The sequence below is a fragment of the Sylvia atricapilla genome, chromosome 5, assembly GCF_009819655.1.
Source record: "Sylvia atricapilla isolate bSylAtr1 chromosome 5, bSylAtr1.pri, whole genome shotgun sequence".
Classification (NCBI taxonomy): Eukaryota; Metazoa; Chordata; class Aves; order Passeriformes; family Sylviidae; genus Sylvia; species Sylvia atricapilla.
Window position 1 is genome coordinate 61,169,517 of NC_089144.1, and position 21,709 is coordinate 61,191,225.

The 21,709-nt window shown below is 43.0% G+C and overlaps 1 protein-coding gene across 2 annotated transcripts in view; it reads left to right on the top strand.

Moving 5' to 3' along the window:
• The window catches only part of CREB3L2 (cAMP responsive element binding protein 3 like 2), a 74,596-nt gene that overhangs the window by 40,806 nt on the left and 12,081 nt on the right, over positions 1–21,709 (top strand). The window contains exons 3-8 of one of the 2 annotated variants that reach the window (XM_066319711.1): positions 9,707–9,873; positions 11,461–11,548; positions 13,311–13,492; positions 14,169–14,315; positions 16,018–16,076; positions 17,211–17,279. In XM_066319711.1, coding sequence (XP_066175808.1) covers positions 9,707–9,873; positions 11,461–11,548; positions 13,311–13,492; positions 14,169–14,315; positions 16,018–16,076; positions 17,211–17,279 — 712 coding nt within the window. The remainder of the gene's footprint in view (positions 1–9,706; positions 9,874–11,460; positions 11,549–13,310; positions 13,493–14,168; positions 14,316–16,017; positions 16,077–17,210; positions 17,280–21,709) is intronic. The other variant, XM_066319712.1, reaches the window with a different exon arrangement.

The window sequence follows — 21,709 nt, forward strand, 5'->3', positions numbered from 1 at the left end:
TGAACTGGTGAATAAGGCATACGGCCTGGGGAGGGCTTGAGGCTGCAGCATGAAAAAGGAAGCTGTGTCCTGCTTACAAACTGTCCACACCAGCTGCACTGCTGCCTCTCTCCCACCAGGTTTCTGCTTTCTAGTTTTGAGCCCTGGGGTTTTTAAAACAACTGTGGAGAGACTGTGGAGGAGGACAGTGGGTGGCTGTGGAGTGGAAAATGCTCTTGAAAGGACATGGAGAAGCCAGGAGGACAGAGTGAGAATAGGGCTGATGGGTAAGGGAGATCTCATCGCACATCTTTTGAGGCACAGATTCATTTCTGACAGCTGTCAAAAAATAGGGATAGAAGCTTTGATTTTCTGTTATGGCTGGTGCAGGTTTGTCTTCAGTTTTCCAGTCTCTACAGCCTTTTAGAAAGGGAGGGCTGTGGGTCAGCCAGCCAGGAGCAAGGCACCACCCAAGTTTCTGCAGGCACTATGGTTATTCTCCTTGTGACTTGAGATGAGTGTAGGCTCCTTCCCGTGCTGGATCTTGTTAGCTGTGGGCACAGACCTTAGGGTCATGGCTGTCTCTTGTTTTGGACGTGTGAGATGCATAGGTGACAGCTGAGTACAGGTGATACTGAGGGGCTGGTGTGTATCAGGAGTGTGAAGGCAGAGCCTGCACCATCCGTGTGGGGCTCTTCATGCCCGGAGGTGAGTTCAAGTGCTGGGGGTGTTTCATGGTGGGTGTGTGTTTAATTTTTCTGGTGCTTTTCACTTTGTGACCTGGCAGGGCAGAGGCAGTGGACAGCTGACCAGTCGTTTGGGTGCTGTGTCTCCTCAGATTGTGCTGGGGTGGCTGGGTGCATTCCTTTCCCAGTCCCCCGAGGGCTCTGCTTTTGAGACTAGTCTGAGTCTCCACTTGCCCCTCCTGTTGGTGCTTTCCTCCTCAGGAATGCTTTGAAGTTACTCCTGGATTTGAAGAGGCTTGTCTTGGCGGAAGGTTTGACAGACTGATTGCTGAAATGGTGTGTTTCTGTTTTACTCCCAGCCAAAACCGAGGCTGGCCCCAGACTGTAGCCTGTATTGTTACTGGGTTTTTTACTGCTGAGGTTGTTTTTCTGTAATGTGCTTTTAAAACTTGAATTTTCTTTTTCAACTTTTAAACTTCAAGTCCATTTCCGCACACGGTTTGAAAAACACAAACAAATAAGAAACCCAAACGAGCCCAACAAAACCTTGGAAACATGGCTCCCAGTTCTCCAGTGCATGCAGTCCTTCGACAGTAAATCCAGCCCTCATCTCAGGCAGGGCTATGGAAAACCATTGCTTAGGGATGGAGTTTGCAAGCAGTACTCAGTGTCATGCACTGTCTCTTTGCATAGAGGCACCTCTGGGCTTGAGGTTCAGGTTGGTCTTCGTAGATTTTATTTGTATCCATATGTAGGCACACATATAAGAATCATGTGTATATGTGGTGTATATGTGAGTCAGAAGAGTTTTATTGTTTACAGTAGGTTGTATTACCTATCCTAATTTTATTTTTTTATATAGACTACATATAGAACAGTGCAATGTCCTGCTTCTGTCTGGTTTTCTCCCAATACAGTGAACAATGAAAATGGGAATCTCTGCTGCACTGACATTGGAGAAAATGGAAATGAACAAAGAAATTCACTTGTGCTTTCAAAAGTTGCTGTCAAAGCCATACTGATAATTTTTAGAGCATATTCCTGCAACTTTTTTTCGGCGTCATTTTTTTTCTTTTATGCATTTATTTGGGAAATGAGGAGAAAGCCATTTAGTGGGAGTGGGCTGTATTTGAATGATTTTTTTATGTGGAAAGATAGCAGTCAATCCTTGTCACCGTCTACAGTGTTAAAGTCATAGAATCATGGAATACTCTGAGTTGGAAGAGACCCATGAGGATCATCAAGTCTAGTTCCTGGCCCTGCACAGGACACCCCAAGAATCACACCAGGTACCTGAGAGCATTGAGGACAACTAAATTTACACCAGAGTATGAGATTTTTGAACTTCTCTGTATCTAAAGGCCCACAGTCTCAGTAGGTCACTCTGCATCAACCCTGTAACTCCTACTTGAGCAGCAGCATGTCTGAAAATGTTAGTTTTGATTTAGAGATGGGCGTTTACTTATGGTTACTGTAATAATTGTCAGCTTTATTTGCAGTCTGGCTTTCTTTAGCTTCCAGTTACACATAGATGAGATCTCATTATAGCCGTTGTTTCTTTTAAGGTGCCATCTGTTCTCTGAAACCTCTTTCCTTAGGTGTTTGTAGGCTGCAATTAAGTTCCCTCTTGATTGCTGCTTGGATACAGTCTAAATGAACTGCACTTCTTTGATGATTCCCCCTAGGTGGAAACTTCTGGACATTCGGCTATTGTCATGCCTTGTTCAATACAGGGACCTTTGCAGTTTCTTTTTCAAACTCTTTGTCAAGTGACTACAGGAACTGATTTCCCAGGAATAGTTTCCCTGATGATGCATATTAAGGGAATACTCCTCCCACTTCCAGTCCTGCTGTTTGTGAAACCAGTGATCTCATTGTTTTTTTTGTGGTGTTGCACTGACAGCTTGTGCTCACTTAGTTATGTACTGTGAGCATCAAGTTCATTTCATATGTGTAAAATATAAGCTGTAATACAGATCTGCCTTCACAGCATATGTGTGGGGTGTGAGGAGAAAAATTCAGACCTGAGAGAGAAAGAGAGAACTATTTTATTTGACCACAGTGCTTCTGTGGATAACTTTCTCATACCTTAAAAGAAAAAAAAGATAATCTTATATTGGACATTTAATGGTATCCAACTTTAAGGCTGTAAATCTGTACAACCTCAGTCTGTGCCTGACTCCCAGGTATATAAAGCTGATGTGTCTTTGTTTCTATGCTAGTAACTTTGATAGTGATGAAAATTATCGGTGGGTTTTACATGGGCTCCGTGCTAATCACAGAGGAGATGCCGGTATGAACGATGATCATTTGTTATGAAAAAAGCTATTTCTTCTATGTATTGTAATTACTGTGTATCACTGCTGCTCATCTTTGCCCCTTTATTTAATTTTCCCTTCCTGGCACTTTAAAAGGACCCCAATGTTTGGTAGTCAAACAGTATCTCTTTTGTCGCAGCAGTTCTGAGGGCTTGGGTTTCATTATTGGCGGTGGGAGCGTGTGTGTGCGCGCCGGGAGGGGGAAATGCCATCTGGAAAATCTGTAAGAAGAACTGTTTGTCGATGAATGTGGGCTCTCACCTCCCAGAGGAGAGAGGGGGAGAGGTAGAGGCGTTTGAGTTCAGCATTTCAGGCGTAATAAACAGGGCTTGTGTCTGACAGGGAGCGGTATATGAGCCCAGAGCTGGGCACTGAGAACCATCCCAACCCAGGGGATAAAGAGGGAAGCAGTTATGTCTCCAGGAAGGTCCTATTTGCCTTTGGGAGGATGGAAAGGCTCAGACTGCAAAGCTAGGGACCCTGAGCTTCTTTCCCGCAAGTAGCACGTCCAGCAGCATGACCAAAATGTGAGCATCAGCACCCCTGTTGGGGGCTCATGGTGCAGAGGTGCTTCTCTGACAGATCAAGCAGTCATTTTCCCCACTAACAACTTGTGAGCCCCCTCCAAGAGCTGCTTTCCCTTTGCAGTTAACTGGCTCCCAGTTGGCAGCTGTTCTTTTGTGGTGGAGAGCTCGTGAGCACCCCTAGATCCTCCTGCTCCATGTATAGAGGCACTCCCCTCAGAGGGAGGATTCAGGTGAGGGCTGAACACTTGTCCAAAGGCCAGCTTTGCACACAGGACCCTTGGTGGAGTTCAAGCACCATCTGCATCCAAGTGTGTCATTAACAGGTGAGTTGAGCCTGAGACTGCAGACGGCTGTCCATGGCAGGGCAGTACAGAAGCCAGGTGCACCCAGCCCTGGGATGCATGCTGACAGCCCTGGCCTGTCGTGCACCAGAAGCATGCAGAAGCCCTGTTAGCCTGTTTGAATCTGTAACAGAGCTGAAGAGGAAGGCTATTTAAATACACTTGGCTGGAGAACACCTTGACTCATTAGGGAACTTCCTGCATTACCCTGTTCAGAGACAGATTTTCTGATACCTGTGCAGAGCACTTTGACTGATAATCTGTGATCTCCTTAGGTTTTCAGTTTTGTTTTTCTCCAAGTTACTTTATCCATCCCTTGAACAGTGAACTTTAAGGAGGAGGCAAAAGCTGCCTCTTCATTCTCATGATACAGATAAAGAAATATCCCGTGCTGATTCTTGAGGTCTTATTTGCACTCTGGTTGGAAATGACATTTAGTGCCTGCATCTTTTTCCTGTGATGGAGATCTGTTATGGTGGTATGGGCTTGCATTCCCCTTAAACATTGGGTTCAGTCGTGCACACTTCATGTGGGTTGTTTACACAGTGGTGCTATATCCTACCTTTTACTGCAGGGGAAAAAAGTGAAACCCGTGTTGTTTTTATGGATACTTGCATTCTCTGTACCTGAGAGGAGTGAGGGTGAGATGCAGAGTACACCTCTCATTTGTTTAAAAATGCACAGTAGATTCATACGCAACTTAATTATCCAGCAATAAGTCTGTAAACTCTAATGAAGAGTGCTGAAAAGAGTGTGGGGAGCAAGGGACACAATTTTAGTTATTTTTTTAAGCTCTGTTTTTCTGTACATCTGTCAGAAAGGGTGAAATTTAGTCAATGTTGGAAAAGATCTACTTTTTCACAGGGAAGGGGGTGGTATGTTAGACAAGATGGAAGAATTATTTGTATAGAAATAAAAAAAAAGGAAAACAAAACATCCTGGGAACTCTGATATTAGAAAAACTATACAGTTGAAGTAAGCATTTCTGGACCTTGTTTTCTACTTTGTGTTCATGGAACAAGAAAAGAAGCAAAACGTTGCAGTTCTTCTGAGAGGTCTGAATATCCTAGAAAGCTGCACCTGGTCTTATTAAGCCACTATGTAGATTTTTTTTATATCTGTGTATAAATACAGATATATTTAAAATGCTTTTATCAACACAGAAATGGTATATATTAATTATGACACGTAAAAACACAGCTGTTGTTGGTAGTGGGTTTTTCATGTGTGCCTAAATCACACACCCTGATTACAGCTACAGCTGTGATGCTTGGAGGAGCACATTTCTGTTGATAATCATCATCACAGTGTGTGAGCTGTGCAGTGGAAGATCCATGCTAAACGAGTCTGCACAAGAGGCACAAGCTTGATGACAAAATAAGCACACAGAAGCTTTCTGAAGAAATGTAATTTTAGTCTTGGACACAGGAGATCTTAGGAGCATGTGTCACAGACCCTGGATGGCTGTGATGAATGGGTTTTTTGAATGCCTGAGTCAAAACTCTGATGTTTAGCTTGTAGCTGTGGCAGATGCTCACGGCCCAACCTGAAAGCTCAGTGAATACTGGATTTTGATCAAGTCCAAAACCAGGGCTAAATCATCTGAAAAATCCAATTCCAGTTGTCTCCAGTTGGCCATTTTAAATTACTCGTTACTTTCTAGCCTTAGTCTCTCCATGTCTCACTTGAATTTTCAGCTCCATTAATAAACGAATTCAGGTTGTGGAGCATTTCCCTAGGAGGTAATTAAATAGCCCTGTGGGAGCAAAATTTGAATTGTATTTGGTGAAAGAGGTGAGGCTGTACATGAGACAGTGCAAAGAATAAAACATGGAATATCTTCTCAATTAGTAAAGCACCATGCATTCTGCTTGTTGGCTTGTTGAATAAAGCATGGGTTCTGTAGAGAAATTGTTTGGTCATCTTATTAAAACATTCCTATTTTTAGGTGTACGTAGTGTGCAAAAGGACACCGAGTTAAACATTCATAGGTATTTCTTAACACCTGGGTGCTTTGCAACCTGAATGTTCAGTTCACATGTGCAGTTTACCAGCACCAGTGCATTCCAGGCAGAAATGTTGCCTGGGATTTTGCTAAGTACTGTGTGGACTCCCTAAATTACATGTTCCATGTGCCAAAATGCCTCGTATTCGTGGACTTACGAAAGTGTAGGTAAAGGGGAATGCTATTCATCTAAACATTGCATGATGGCGTTCTGAGGTTTGTGGAAAATTTCAGCTGGGGAGGGAACTGACAGCCAGGATCACTTATTCAACAGTGAACTGTTTTGAAGCCTGAGAAGAGATTTTTAAAGAGAGCCAAAGTGACAATACTTAGGATGTGTATTTTCTGAGCCATTTGGAAAGCCAAATTTCTTGTTTAAGCTTTCTTCTCTCTGTATCTGAATGACTCGCAGCATATTTTGTTTCACCTTTGAGGATGCACTTTTGCCCTATTCATTTTTGTCTAGAATTTGTACCATCATGAAGATTATAGTCTCAGCTTCTTGTTTTGGACTGTGGCTCAAAAGTTCATGTGTGTCTCCTGGATCATGTCAAATATAAATATAAAGACCTCTAACTTCTTGACACCAGTCATTTACTCTTATCACAGCACATCTTGCTTGGTTTGGAAAAGACACCTACCTCCTTTTCCCTCCAGTGTATCTCTTGAGCCAGCCCTTGTTGTCCTTTTCATTTCAATACTTCACATGTACGTTCTTGCTTGTTCTCATTATTCCATGAAACCTCTCTCATGGTTCTCTATAACCCTCTATCAGAAATACTCTTGTCTTGGAGGGTGTGCCATACCTCTGTGTACTTCTCCTCTTTGCCTAAGTTTTTCTGATTTTGTGTTACATTCTCAAGGGCTTTGGGAGAAGGGTTGCTGCTTGGCAGAGTTTTCACTAAGATGCTAAGGAGCTATTATAAGAATAAACTAAGAATGGTTTTAAGATAATTTCAACCTGCTGTGTTCAGGAAGAGGAGAAAGGAGAGTGGGAAATGTCCTTGAAGCTCCCTTGGAGGAGAGGAGGGATGGTTGGTGACTTCAGAAGCTAGAATGTGTCTAAGGAAAGTAACCTGTAGCACAACACTCCCTGATCCTGGTAGGGAATGTGTAACAGCAACTTGGAAAAGGCCAGGGAGAAGAGTATCAAGGTGAGATTTGACCAGTCCTCCATCCTTCCTTTCACAGGATTGTTCATCTGGAATGACAGCTGTCACCATGCATTGTAAGAGGCAGTGTCAAAAAATGCCAGCTGCAGTTCTTCAGAGCTATCTCAGTGCTGAACGCAGCGTGTTGCTGGAAACCATCTGTAACCCTACGGACTGGTTAGACTGGCTTAAAGCCTAGAATAACTCTGAGGAGTTTATGCAGATCTAAGTGGTGATGGCAGGGATGTCAGGTTAATCAGCAAAGTCGGCTTCCAGAGGAGTAAAATGACGGATTCCAGAGGAGTGAAATGACCAGCCAAAGGCCAGAATATCTTGCTGTCTTAGAGCAGCTGAATATTCATGATGAGTCTGGGGATTAGAGGTGATAAACATCATAAAGTTCAGCCTTAGAGGGCATGCCTTGTTTTGCTGGTCACCCATGGCTGGATTTCCCTTCTAGTTGCATGATGATACAAATTTGAGAAAATTAGGGGTAATTAATTCTTCACTGATAGCTTCACTAATAGCTCTCATTTATCCACAGCCCTCACAATAGTGCTGCCCCAAGGGTAGCTCGACCCAGAGGTGCAAGGGGCAGCAAACTGAGGCTCTGCAGGAGGTGGTGTGGGGCCAGTTTTGACCCAGGTTATCCAAACAGGCATTTGAAAGTTGCATTTGCCAAAGGATTCTGGATTTCCAGGCAGATACCACTTGAAAGGTTTTACCTGAGTGATACATACACAGCAAGCTGGGAGGGGGCTGTGCTCTTGTGTCTGTGAGTAGAGAGGCTCAGGGATGGTTGAAAAAGAGCAATGTCCTCTCTCCTGAGTTAATATTTAGACAAGCCTGCCTATTTTTTTCAGTTCATAAATACTTCTAGTTTTGCATTTTTGCATTTCCCAGGAAACTTCGGGAGTAAGCTCTCCAGAAGCTTAAATATGGTGTTTAGCCCTTACTCTGCAGTTAAATCTGGCAGAGCTGCTGGCCTTGTTGCTCTTGAGCTTCTGATTACAGGATACGTATTTTTCATTTTTAATTCCTTGGTGTGTCTTTACTCAAATTACCTCCTTCCTTGCCAGTGGTGGAGGTTAGGTCCCACCACAAAGTAATTGCTAGCACTGGAGATGGACATTCTTCTCCCTTCTTCCAGGCACCCAGCTTCTGCCCCAGTGCCTGTGTGCTCTGTGTGTGTGTGGTCCTCATGGCAAGGACACACAGCACAGAGGCTGTGAGCCCACCCTTATTTTTGTTACCTGTTTGCAGCTGAGCTCTGTTGGCCTCTCAGCAGCTTGACACAGTCAGCTGTGAATGAAGGGTCTTGTGCAGCCCTGCAGGATGCTGGTGGCACGGCCACAGCCCCGTGGCTGCCTCCCAGGATGTTGCTGCAGCACACAGTTAATTCAAAGCTCCGTTGCTTTTACCAGCCCTGCAGTGATGTATTAATCTCTCTGTTTTAATTTTGTATATGCAGTAAAGAATCTGTTAGAAGGCAGTAGAAAGCTTTGAAAGAAAGATCGGCACTCTTCTTTTTTCTTTTTTGTATATTTGCTTTCAGATTCCGGCTGCTCTGTTTAATGGATATGCCTCTAACTAGTGCTTAGTCGTGGCAGAGGGATGCAGTGCACCTGGTATAGGATATTCTCCTGCAAGAGGAACGACTAAAGTCTTTCAGTTGGAATACGAGGTTTTCTAAGGCGGAATTGCAACTGCCAAAAATGCATTTGTTTATTTTGTATTTTTAAAAGAGGTTGTTAATAGCCTTGTGGAAATGTTTTAAAGGTTGAGTCTTTCCAAGTTCTTGGTATTCTATTATACTTCAGACCTGGGAAAATAAGTCTTTTTTCAGGAAGTCAAACAGTGAATGGAAATGGAAATGGAATGGAAACGGGGAGCTAAACTTGCCACGCTGACCTTCTTCCAGTTTTTGGCAATGCTGGGTGAACCCTTCAACTTTGTTTAGAGAAAAGTTGCATGGCTTTCTCTTGACTAGTGAGCTTTCAATAAGTGGAGTTAGGGAATAATTCTGCCAACACATGATGCACCTTTCATTGCTCCCAGATAAAATATACATTCTGTGCTGTGACTTCCCAGAGGCTCTCTGGAGGAAATTAGCATGGTCACCATGGCACTGGTGCTCCTGTGAAATCATCAAAGCCTATATCTTGTGCGTATCCTTTTGTGTGTACTAAATGAATCCTTGAGGGGAGAAAACATGAAGTTGGGCTGTGACAAATACTTTGTTCTTAAATATATAATCCCACCATTTGAGCTATTTGCTGGCTGCAAGCAGTAGAAGAAGCAGAAGTCTGGCTAAAGGCTATCTCCGGAAGGAGGGATAAAACTGAGTCAGTGGGCATTAGCCTGTTTAGGACAGGGCTCCCTGGCTGCTGTACCCAGTGGCTTGTTTGGTCTTGTTCTGCTACGCATTAGCAGCTTTCAGCAATGTATGGTGATTAGTGCTCTGTGTCTTTCCTCGCTGCTCCTCTGTGTATCCTGGGGCTAGGATTAGGTTACAGCCCTGAAATGGCATGGTTATCTGCATTGATTGAGGGCTGAATAGAAAGGGCAGAGTTTTGTTGATAGACTAAAATGTCTTCTGTGTTTGTTTCCCTTCTGTGGAGGAGGAATGACATTATTTTCATTTGTACTCTTTCTGTGTCTGATCTAAACATGTGGCATCCGATTTCCTTCCCTGGCAGGTGACCTGGAAAATGAGGAATGGTGTCTGGCTACAGAGTTTACTCCAGCTGCAATAAAGACTGAGCCAGGGCTGTGTGAGACATCAGGCCTTGCTCCCTCAGTCAGTCTCACCGTCACAGCCACGTCGCTGGAGGGGGAGCAGCCTGAACTACAGACGGATGCCCTGGTACTGCAGACTCTCTGTTCTCTGTGCACAGCTAGCTGCAGGTTCTCCTAAGGCTGCACACCAGTGTAGCCCCCATGGTGCCAGAGCTTGGCAGCTCAGGGTGCACACTGCAGTCTGCTTTAATGGTTTTTAATTTTTGCTGTTGTCCCACTATTGCTGTAAGAGCTTGTGTTTCAAGCTGCTTGTCTGCATCTTTAGCTCTTAATGGTTGGATATGCAATTCTGTCTTCTATGCTAGCCCTGAAGCCTGGGGCTCTTGGGTTTATAGAAATATTTGAATAGTTTCTAATGAACCAGTTGCACTTGAACTCACTAATCCATTTGCTCTATCAAGCCTGTGACAAGCTAAGTGTCTTTGATAAGAACTTGCTTTAATGCTGCTGTGCCTTCCCCTAAGCAGAACAAGACTCCTTGTTTGGATTGATTGCAAAGTTTCCCTGTTTGCCTGCAAAGTTACTTTTGCCAGATACGTGAAGCTTTGGCATTTCAAGCTGTTGCTGCTTCCGGCCCAACCAGCCTTACAAGGAGCTTTGTGATGCTTTTCTGACCACAGCTAGAGCAGCCAATGGGCATTCTAAAGAGCATTAGTTTGGCTGTGGTTGGGTAGAGAAGAGTGAAGTGCAGCAGCTGGTGGCTCACCAGGGTCCTCAGCCAGTGGAGGAAGAAGCATGGCTGTTGTCAGCCCCCAGGATGCAACTTCAGTCCAGGCTGGAGGGAGTTGAAAATAAATGTTTCCACTTGGATGTGGATGAGAAATATGTGCAACAGAAAATATTTCATGAGAAACTGAAAAAAGCTAAGCACAAGTTTCCCATAATTTTCTCCTAGCTTGAATGTGCTGTTCCCAGGACATAGTCCTGCTGTAGCTTGGGATGCGGTGATTTGCAGACTACTGGGACTTGCTGCTGGCTCATTGCTATTGCATGGATTAGTTACACAGGTTACTGAGAGGGATTTTGGCTGCAATTAACCTGCTGGTGTGCCAGGCTGGCTTTCTCATGCCTGTGTCTGTAGCACACAGACAGGCTCTGGGCAGCAGCTTGGTGTGCCAGCCCTGGCAAGCCAGGTGTCTCCCAAACTTCAGCCAGTAGTGACTGTCTCTTTTCCTGCTCCTCTGTGAGCACTGTTGAAGGAACTTGGGTCCCAAAACCTGGTGCTCAGTGTCTAGCACCTTGCTCTTCCTCCCAGATGACAATGGCCTTTAAGAGGCTCTCCCTGCCTCCCGGGGGGTGTTTCTGTCCTTGCTCAAACAGACCGTGCAGTCCAGCAAATCCTAGCAGCAGCTCTGTTGCTAAGAGAAGTAATTTGAGTGGGTTACATGTTAGCTTTCAGTCTGAAATGTCATCTCTGAGGCGTAATCTTTTATTTTAGCTAAATATAGTAGTAAGAAAAGCCATAGTGGGGCTAGTCAGGGCAGTATTCTCTGTAGCCTGGTTTAGCAAACTGTGTGAAGCAGTTAAAGCTTTGCCTGTGAAAGAGCAGGAGAGGAAACCTCTCCATTTATGGAGAAGTAATCCTCGTGTCCTTCTATTAAAATTTTTAATATGTGTACTCCAGGTTTTCATGCTGTTAATTTCTCTTTTCTAGATGAAACCACTGACTCAGAAAGTTCTTCCAGAGATTAAATTGGAGCCCCATGAAGTGGATCAGTTCCTGAACCTCTCTTCTAAGGAAGGTCTGTTAAATACCAAATGAAAGAATAGGGGTTGACATCCAGAAAGTACAAGAAATGTGCTAATAAAATATTTGGATTTCTCATTCACCATGTTAGCTTTTAGGCTGAAGCTGTTGTTTTATAGCGATTCAACTCAGGCTATTGAAGAGCCAGAGTCTATCTGAGTCTTTATGTGAGGGCTTTCTTTTTCCTTTCTTTCTTTCTTCCCCCCTCCCCAGCCTTTTTCTTCACAAAGAAAATGGTCTTTTTTTTTTTATTCTGTAGGGTATTAATAATTGTACTGAAGGGAACTTGAATTATTCATGTATAGGATTATTTAGGATAGAAAAGAAATTAATTTGAGGAGACTTAGTTAAGATATAAGAAACTTTACTGTTAACCTCGGTTGCAAAAGCAAGATGTGAGTTTATATAAAAGTAAAAGTTAGGTGAATCTGTCTGTAGCGTATTAGTTTTAAGAACAATCGTTACCTCTTTGTACTACACTCTAATGTGGAAGGAGAAGCAAAGATCCCTACCCTGAAAGCTAAACACAATTAAAGCCAAGAAAACTTTAGAAGAGCCAAATATTTGGTGTGAAATCTGAGCAGATAATTGCATTTCATTTAGAAACACTTGATATTCTGCTAGTGAATTAATTTCTGTGGGTAAGTAGTACTGCTCTAGGGAGAGAAGCAAATGATGTAGCAGGTGGATAAAAGGAGGCTGTATCTCAACCCAGGTATAGATTTGTTTGCTCACTTTGTGGGATTAAGGGCCTTTCTGTTTGCCAAATATGTTTCTTCATCTGGCAACTGCAAGAGCTAACATGTAAGACAAAAAGAGTATTAAAGATTTTTTTAATTAGTATTTTTCTTCCATCCTCCCTCACCACGCATTTGATCTTTTCAACTCAAATTTGCAAAGCATAACAGAAGTGGAAGGTGGAAAATTAGCCCTGTATCTTCCTACTTCAAAATCCAATTGCTGTAAATTTAGCTCACAGAAAAAGTGACTTACTTATGGCTGTTTTGAGCATCTGCTGAATTGTCCATTTAATAAGAGTAGGTGAGACATGCCCCGTTTCTCTCAGTCCGGGCCCATTTCATCATGAGCAGCACTTTGACAATTCTAGAACAGGTTCTTTTGGCTGCAGTTGAGGTTATCTTATGGCCCTGGACAGATAGTGTGGGAGAGGTTCCTGCAGTGGCTGCCTGTGCTGCTCCTGCTCCATCAGTGCACTGAAGCCTTTGCTGTCACTAGGTTGTCAGTGGCTTCTCAGCTGTGCCAGATCATGTCCTTAGGAGGCCTTTCTCTCCTTCCTGATCATGTAACTCCTCGGATGTAATCCCTTCCCTTGCAAATGCTGGCAAATTGGTTAATCCACAGCAAAGTTCGAAAATACTATTGTTTTTGGAGAGAAAGTGTGCTGGCTCAGAGCCCCTCTGTTAATTGTGGTTTCCCAGGAACAGGGAACTCGTGCTTTACATTATACATGAACCTCAAAGCATTTGAAGAAGGAGCTGAAGTGTAGGTAGAAGTGACTGGAGCATATGCACAGAGCCCTGTTTTGTCTGTCAAACCTAAAGATAGCTGCTGCATTTCATTCCTTCTTTGGAGACCTGCATGCTCCGAACCTTTTCCAAGTTGCCACTTTTGCTCGATCCATTTTTTAGCAGACGCTCCTAGTCTTGGAAACTGTGTGGTGATGGTGGGGACCGTCGTGGTGATTTAAACCGACGCCTTAAACCCTTGTATTACTTTCTGTCTCTCTGGCCATGTAGCAGTGGATCCCCTGCATTTGCCTCCCACCCCTCCGAGCAGCCATGGCAGTGACTCCGAAGGAGGGCAGAGCCCGGCTCGATCACTCCCTCCTTCCAGCCCAATCCAGCTCCAGGCCACGGCTAAGGCTGTGTCACGCACAGCTTCAGTGCTCTCCAATTCCCCTCTCCTGACTGCACCACATGTAAGTTGAGCTGGCTTTCTCCACCGTTTACATGTGTGTCTCTCTCCTTTCTCTCTTTTTTTTTTTTTTTAAACTTTTTTTTTTTTTCTAATTACTGGTTTTGACAGATATTTGCTAACTTTCTGTTGTTGTTTTGATTAATTCATCTCTGGTCAAAACTGCAGATCCAGTAATTCTTGCTCACTGGTCTGTTCTGTTCCCACAGGGAACAGTGTGTGCCTCTCCTCTAAGCTGAGACAGGGTTCACTGGTGTTATTAGGTTTATCCCGTTGTGGACTGTGTTTTGCCTTAGGGCCCAGCCCTGTCTCTGGTAGATCTGCATCTGTCCTCTCCTCGTGTCATTAGCAAGTGGCGATCTTTAGGGAGGGATTTTCAGTAGTATTTCTCATGTGTCTCTTTCCCTGTTTGAGCCAAAGGCAGTTTTACTGTTGGCCTCAGTGTGTACAGAGCTGGGCCAAGAACAACTATTTCGAGGGAATCCTGTCCCAAAGGTTCGAACTCTGAGTAGAAGTTACCTGAAGGATCTTCCACACATTCCCAGTTGCAGGAGGCTGTTCCAGTAGGCCTTGTCCTCTCTGCAGTGGAAGACCTGCTGCCTCTCCTCCCTAACAACCTTTTCTTCTAGGACTGTGTGCACTTACTGTTTTGTTTCATTTCATTTCCATGACCCTTGAAGAAATTACAGGGGACGGGCCCCCTCATCCTGACAGAGGAAGAGAAGAGGACACTGATAGCAGAGGGCTACCCAATCCCCACCAAACTGCCCCTGACAAAAGCAGAGGAGAAAGTTCTAAAGAAAATCCGCAGGAAAATAAAAAACAAGGTAAATGTTAGTTAGCTTTGCTGGGTGGGTCCTACTTGTCCTTCATTTTTAAAAATGCTGCAGAATTTGGCGGTAATGGTCTGTGGTACTGTTGCATGCTCAAAGTTGTCTTTAAACAAAATGCTTTTCTTTGTTCCTAAACACATCCATCAAATTGCCTGTCAGTGTGAGTGTGCCTCAGAGTAGGTATTTACCTGACCCCATTAACAATAGAGTATTTAGCAGGCAGGGTATCAAGTTGCTGTGGCTTGGCTCCATTTTAAAATCAGTACAATCCTACCCTTATGGAAAGCAAAGAGCTCTGTATTCTTCGCATGGTGAGGAGTGTGTTCTTTTCTGTTTCCTGTTTTAAAATATGATGTGTATTTCAGTGCACTAGTCTTCTGATCACTGAATTCAGTGACTTGCCAAAGATGGTACTGAAGATGTCAAATATCCTACAAATCTTTTTTTTTTTTCCCTTCTGACATGAGGAAGATCCTAGTGATAGGGAGGAATGCAATTTTTTTCAGACATGGCCAGCTCATTTGTTCTAGAGGATTTTAGCACACCTTTCATTGTTACTGTATTCTGCTACTGGTTTTGCAGATAGAGGCGTAAATTTGGACACATTAAATTGGAATTTAGTCTTGTAATGCTTTTTTTCAAATTTTTCTGGATGATCTTGTGCACTTCATGTACCACTTACATAGAATCAGAGTCATTTATATATAGGATCTCCTGTGAACAAAGCCCTGGCTTGGAAAGCAGGGTCAGCTTGGAGTAGGCTGCTGAGGGTCTTGTCCAGTCATGTTTTACTTCCCCAAAGGTTGATGTGTCCCCTGTGTCTCTGGGCATTGTGTTCCCAAATTAGGCCACTCTTGTGGTAGAAACAAATAAATAGAATCCCTAATGTGTGATTGGAATTTCCTTTCCTGCAACTTGTATTTGATGCCTTCTGCCATTTTGCTATGTGCCTCTGAGAGCTCTGGGATCATCTTTGCTGCACGAGATAGTTGAAGACAGCAGTAAGATTCCCTCCTTGGCCTTCTCCAGTCTAAACAAGCCCAGCTTTTTCTGCCTTTCCTGAAATGTCATGTGCTCTGGCATGCTTATTATAGCAGAGATCTGCCTCTGGCCCTGCTTCTGTACATCCAGAGGATTTATTTCTGAGCCACGGACTGCACTGCCGCACTCAGCTGTGGTTTTGCAGCCACTGAACAGAGGGGGAAGAGCTACTCCTCTGGACCTGCTAACTACAATCTCATTGATGCAGACCCGTGTTGGTTGGCTGCTTTTCCAAAAGGGACACACTGCTGACAGATGTTTGACTTGTTCATCAGGACCCTATGTCCTTGTCTGCAAAGCTGCTTTCTAATACATTCATGGGCTTTTCCTCTCCTGGATGCAGGACATGGTCATGGGATCATCTTTTGGTATTTGTCCTAGGATATTCTCTCCAGGGGAATCTGATTTACATTTTAAGTTTAGTGGGGGGATGATCTTTTTTTTTTTTGTGTGTGTGTGTGTGATTGAAAGGAGGAGCTTTGCTTCAGAATGTGGAAATAGATCAAGTCAGTGCTTTGGTTGCCAGGAACAGAAATGAGAACAAGACGGAGGCTTGACTCTAATAACACTGGGGCTTTTTACCAGTTTCTTAATTCGTCTCTGATGCTTTTGTTTTCTGTGCAAATATTTGGTGTTTTTCCTACTTTCTCCTTAGATCTCTGCCCAGGAAAGTAGAAGAAAAAAGAAAGAATACATGGACAGTCTGGAAAAAAAGTAAGCCAGCCTCCTTCCTGTTTCAAGCAGGCCAATAGCACTAGTTGTGGGAGTGGGAAGGGATCCAGCTGTGGCTGCTGGGACAGTTCCGTGCACAGAGTGCCAGGTGCCATCTCGTGGCAGTGACTGAGAAAAGGCCTTGCTCCTGGCAGCTGCTTGTCGGGGTCAGCACTGTGCCTGCCTGCAGCAGGTCGCTAAAGTGCCAACAAACACTTCACACCTTTAATTAGGCAAGACCCAGCTGCATTGGCCTTCACCTCAGGCAACCGTGTTGGCCTAGTGGACAGGGAGTGTTCAGGGAAAGATGAATCCAGAGTGAGTATATTCTGTCTTCTAGTACAGATGAAAACAGAAATAGGAAGTGGGTGAGTCAGGACAGCCTGGGAAAATAAGCAGGACTCAGGAAAATAGCATATGACCCATCAATTTCCCTTAGCAAGCAGGAGCCAAACCCCCAGCTAGTGATTTATATCCCAAATTAATCTTTCTTCCAGGAGATGAATATTCTAGTATTACTCTTATGCAATTCACCAGATGGTTCTGTTAAAACCCTTGTACCATCTTTGGTTATATCCTTGATGTAATTTCCATTTTTTTCTTGTCTCTGTATAACTCTGTCTCACTTCCTCAGAGTTTGTTCTGAAATTCCACCTCATGCATACCAGATATCAAGGCTATTTCCTTTTCCCTTTTTTCTTTTTGAAGCTATTCAGGATGGTCCTGTTTGGCTTCTTAGGAGTCACATATTTAACTTGGACCTCTTACATGTTACATGACAATCTCCTTTAGTTTGGGGATTTCCAGGCATGGTTTGGAAATGGGTAGTATCTTGGGACAGTCTGGAGCACTGTCTTTAATCTCGTGACTTATCAGCCCTCATAAACTTGAAATTTGAGGCTCTGATTTCAGAATCATTTCAGAATTCCATTTGCCAGACAGCTAATGCAACTTCTGCTGTGTGTTTCACACTATGGAGTGTGATTAAATGTTACGACTGAAGTTCACTGGTGTAACATTTCTTTAAGTGTAGGCAAGATCATAGAGCTCTCAGTGAAAGCAAGTTTAGCTTGTTTTACAGTCAGTTGAATAAATAACTGATGTGTTTATATTTCTCTTTCATTGTGCTGTCTCCAGAGTTGAGACCTGCTCAAATGAAAACAGTGAGCTGCGTAAGAAGGTTGAAGTCCTGGAGAACACTAACAGGTAAGGTATGGAGATCATCAACCAAAACTTGGCAGTGGGATATTACCATGGAAAGTGAAAATCTGGAGGTTAAGAGATCAACTGAAATGTGAACAATAGCTGTGTCTGATGGGATTTATGTCAGAGAAGGATGTGGAAGGCCAGTTATTGTGCCTGCAGTGGGATGTAAAGTAGACGTTTTGATGTCATGTTTAAAACTGCCTCCTCAGCCTGTTGTGTGCTTGAGAAACCTTTCAGCACTCTTCTCTGAGTTCTTCCACTGCCCAAGGGAATGTAACGAGTAACACAAAACAAAAAAAAACCCCTACAGTCCAGCTCTTCCAATTTTCTTTATTTAGTGAATTTTTGCGAGGAATCCTTAACCTGAGACATGACTCTTCCAGAAATCACAGTGCTGAAACTCGAGAGTCATTATTAGTTCCTTATGCACTACTAGATGCCCTTGCAATTATTGTGCACCCTTCTAACTATCTCACACCCCAGAATTTCCTTCATTTAGAGGGGAAAATCACCTTGTCTCTTCATTTCTGAAGAAATGGGTGACTCAGTGGTGGCTTTTTCAAAGGACACATGGCAGAAAACGTTGAATAGCTAAGCTTTTAATTGAGTGTCAGCTGAGAGTGTGCAGTGTCAATCCTGACTTATGCTCAGTGTGGCAAATTCCAGTGAGTAGGTACTAGACGAGCCCACTCTTAACACTTCCCAGTTAGAGGCATTTGCAGTGATGGTTGAATATTACCAAGGAACCTGATGGTGACACTGAAGTGTGGGAGGAGGCTGGGTTTTGAGGATTAGACCCATGATTGTGGAAAATGGCCCTAGAGCTGATCTGGCAGGCAGTGCATTGCTAATTGAGTGGCATGTGTTGTTTCTAATCTCTGGATCCAATCTCTAATTTCATGAAGCCAGACCCTGTAGTACTGTGACTTGCTGGAGAGTGTCTCCCACACACTGCTCATGCATAAAGACATCTGCTGCTTGCCTGAAGAGAGCCAAGCCATTTCTGTCTCTTATACTGTTGGCCAGGGTTTGACATAAAAGAACCAGAACTGTTCTGTAGGTGTGGAGAAGGGATGTCTCACCCAGAATCTGTCCCAGAAGGTACTGAAACCAACTTCTCTTAAGAAGAAGTGAAGCTGTAGATTATCCCCTTGGGGGCAACATGTTGTCAACCCTGGAATTCTCCCCAGTTAAGATAAATTTGGCCAGCTGTTTTCTTCTCTGAGCTGTTGAAGGTGCACTCATGAGAACAGCTTTTTTTGGTGTTGTCCATCCTTTCAGAAAGGACCTGTTGCATCTTATCTATTATTTGCTTATCATAATTCTTTCATGCTAAATGCTCTAAAAAGTTTTAGGTAAGTGATATTATCTCCAAATCCTTCATGCTTTGGCCACGTGGGATGAGTTGCATGGTTTCCTTTCCTCTGCAATAGCATTGATATTGATCTGTAATTTCATGCGGAGAAGCAGATGTTCATCCTTCTGCACAGAAATTCTTGTAATTCATGTCAATGCTGTTTTGGCTATTTAGATACCAACTGTGTCTAAAATCTGCTAGAGCTTCCATGTGAAGTACTGAGAAATTGGTTAAAGTGCCTGCATCCATAAAACCTCAGTTTTGTAACATATCATATTATAGAGTTTTCCACCTTAACTCCAAAAAGCCACTTTTTATATTTACTGTGTAGTTGTGCAACTGTCTCATTCAGAGATTGGTTCCTGGCTCTGGCTTAATGTACATTATCCACATGCTACAATGAATTCAAAATGTCTCATTTCCTCATTGTTATTTGCACAGAGCCTTGGCATGGCATCCAGAAACTGTTCACATGTTTCAGAACTTGTCTTCACAGCATCTAGCATCTTATAGCTGGAACTTTCATCCCCTACATGCAGTCAGGAACCTAAGTTAGGAGCAGTGGTGGTCAAAACTATTTAGTGTCAGTTTGGTGTGTCAGACACCTGAATCTATATGTTTAGGCCTTTATTTCTCAAAAGTACCTGGCACAGTTATGCACACATATATTTTATTTCATATGCCCAAGGCAGAGCTCTAGTTGACTTTAGCTGTAACTTTGAGTGTTCATTGCAGTAAAAAATGAAGACATTATTGAACATATTATCTAAAAGTAGATCTACAAACATCAGGGCTGTTCTCCCACTGTGAAAGATTGTAAGAGTGGAAGAAAGATAACAGGAAAATAAGAGCTATGATTGCATGTTAAAATGATGCATTCAAGTGTAGAGGCAGACAAAGTTGGATTTTTACCTTGTTGAAAAATTGGGCTATAGTTGCTTACCTAAAAGTTCATGAACATGTATGGCTGTTAGTCACTCTCGTGTTTGTATAGTCTAGCTGGATTGAGAGGAACTGAAGGGCAATTTCCAAAACATACAACTATTGAACAGCAGTTTCCTTTCAGTATGTGCAATCAGATTTTAAGAGTATGTTAATCTATATATAGAAAACATTTGCATAGATAGATACCTAAGACTTCAGGGAAACCCTGCTTGCATTTCAAAATCTGGCTCCAAACCATGGAAACACTAGAATTTTTTTCTGATAAAAGTGTTCCTTCATTACTCTCAGTAACATGAAAAAATTTAGAAGATTCTTCCTTGAAAGCCAGCCTTAACCTGAAAATCTGGGTTTCAAAAGATGTAATGTCAAAGGTGCAAGTGTGATCAAAAAATTGCATCCAGAAGCATCTCCCTCGGCATTCACACATCTCAAAAGACAAGGCAGAAGGCTGGGCATCAAGATGCTGGAGTTTTTAATTCTCATTACTCTGAGTGGGTGAATGCAGCATTTTTGTCAGCTTTAGTATTAGAACACTAGCATATGTTACCTCTCCTAATTCATGTGACTCAATCCCTTAAAAGAAACCCATCCAAGTTCCTTTCTAGGCAGTTTTCTCAAAACTAAGGAAGCACGTTATTGCACGTTTATCTGTTTTGTCTTATAGCCACTGTGAGCCATTGGTTTGAGTAGCATCTGAACATGTGGGGCACTGCTCTCTTAGAAGGCAAAGGGTGTGAGAAGAAGCTGGTGCTGGGTATTGAACTAAGTTGTCCCAGTCACCAGGAAGGCTTGACCCATTCACATTTTGGCACTGAGACCAAGGGCAGAGACTGCCAGTGATCCAGAGTGTTGCAAACATTCTCTTGACACCGGTGTTGTCTGCCTGGGAGCCAGGTCTGTTTGGGCTTAAAGACAATTTTGAAACATCTGTTTCTGGGTATGACGTGTTGAAAACTGCTTTTGCTTCTCACTTTTGTTGAGTCTGAATTAATAAATATCTTGGTGATCCCTTTTCCTGGAGAAATGATAGACATATCTAGTGCATATGTGATTGAGAGTGTCACATGTGAACAATGAATGCAAGTGGCTGCCAGAGTTGCTGCCCTGGAGTAACAGTAGCCAGCTGTGTAGAGCTGCACTAACAAGCACTTAAAGGCAGTGCCTTATAAATAAAAATGGTATATTCTTCAATTTCTCCAACTCCCAGTCATCTAAAGATCTAGTTGCGCATCAGGCTGACCCACAAAGGGTTTATCAGCACCAAAGCTGCCAGACTGCACTGATTTGCTTGGTTGTTCTTTCATTCGAGACTGATAAAGTCATTTTACCAAATAATTTTCAAGGAGTAAAGGATCTAGGTTTAAGTTGCAATGAGATATCTTGCACGTAATTTCAGGCCACCCTTACAATATTTGACAAACCTTGGCAGCCCTGGAGTAGCTCCTTGCTTTCAGACCAGCAAGACATTGGTTTTCATACTGAAACATCTTTTATGAAAAATTGCTGGGGATTTTCTTTGTAATTCAAATGAGGGAAAACTGTGAATTTAAGTGTATTTTAAATAAAACGTTACTTTGGAATTTGTCCCCTTTTCTACAGATGGGACAGACAGACAAGGAACTTCTGTGTAGAGTTAAAAGACAGAATAATTTTTCTCTCTTCTTATCAGAATTAGGTTTTGTTCCTCACACAAGAATCCTCTTAAAGCTTTTGATTAAGATAAAGTGCTTGGTGCTTTTTGTTTGTTTGGATCAATGTTGGATTTTGAACAGAAATACTGACTTGAGGAGATTTCCCAGGTGGTTCTGTAGTGACAAGATTTCTCTTCTTAATTAAAGTATCACTGGAAGCAGAAGGGAAGGCTTGACTTGGTCCATACTTTGGTAGTGAAAAGGTGTCTTCTGGGGATGAATATATATGAATATGCACTAAAACCAAGACATCACAGACAGACCAAGTTTGCTGGCAGTATGTGTAAGGAAGTGCAGGAGTCTTCAGTCACTTTACAGCTTTCCTATGAGGTGCTTCCATTGGCAGGGAAAAGCGTGAAAGCGCGCTCACGCCTCCTACAGAATTGACCCTCTAATTGAAAATTCCTGGGAAAGGTGTCAGACACAGTGAAAATAAT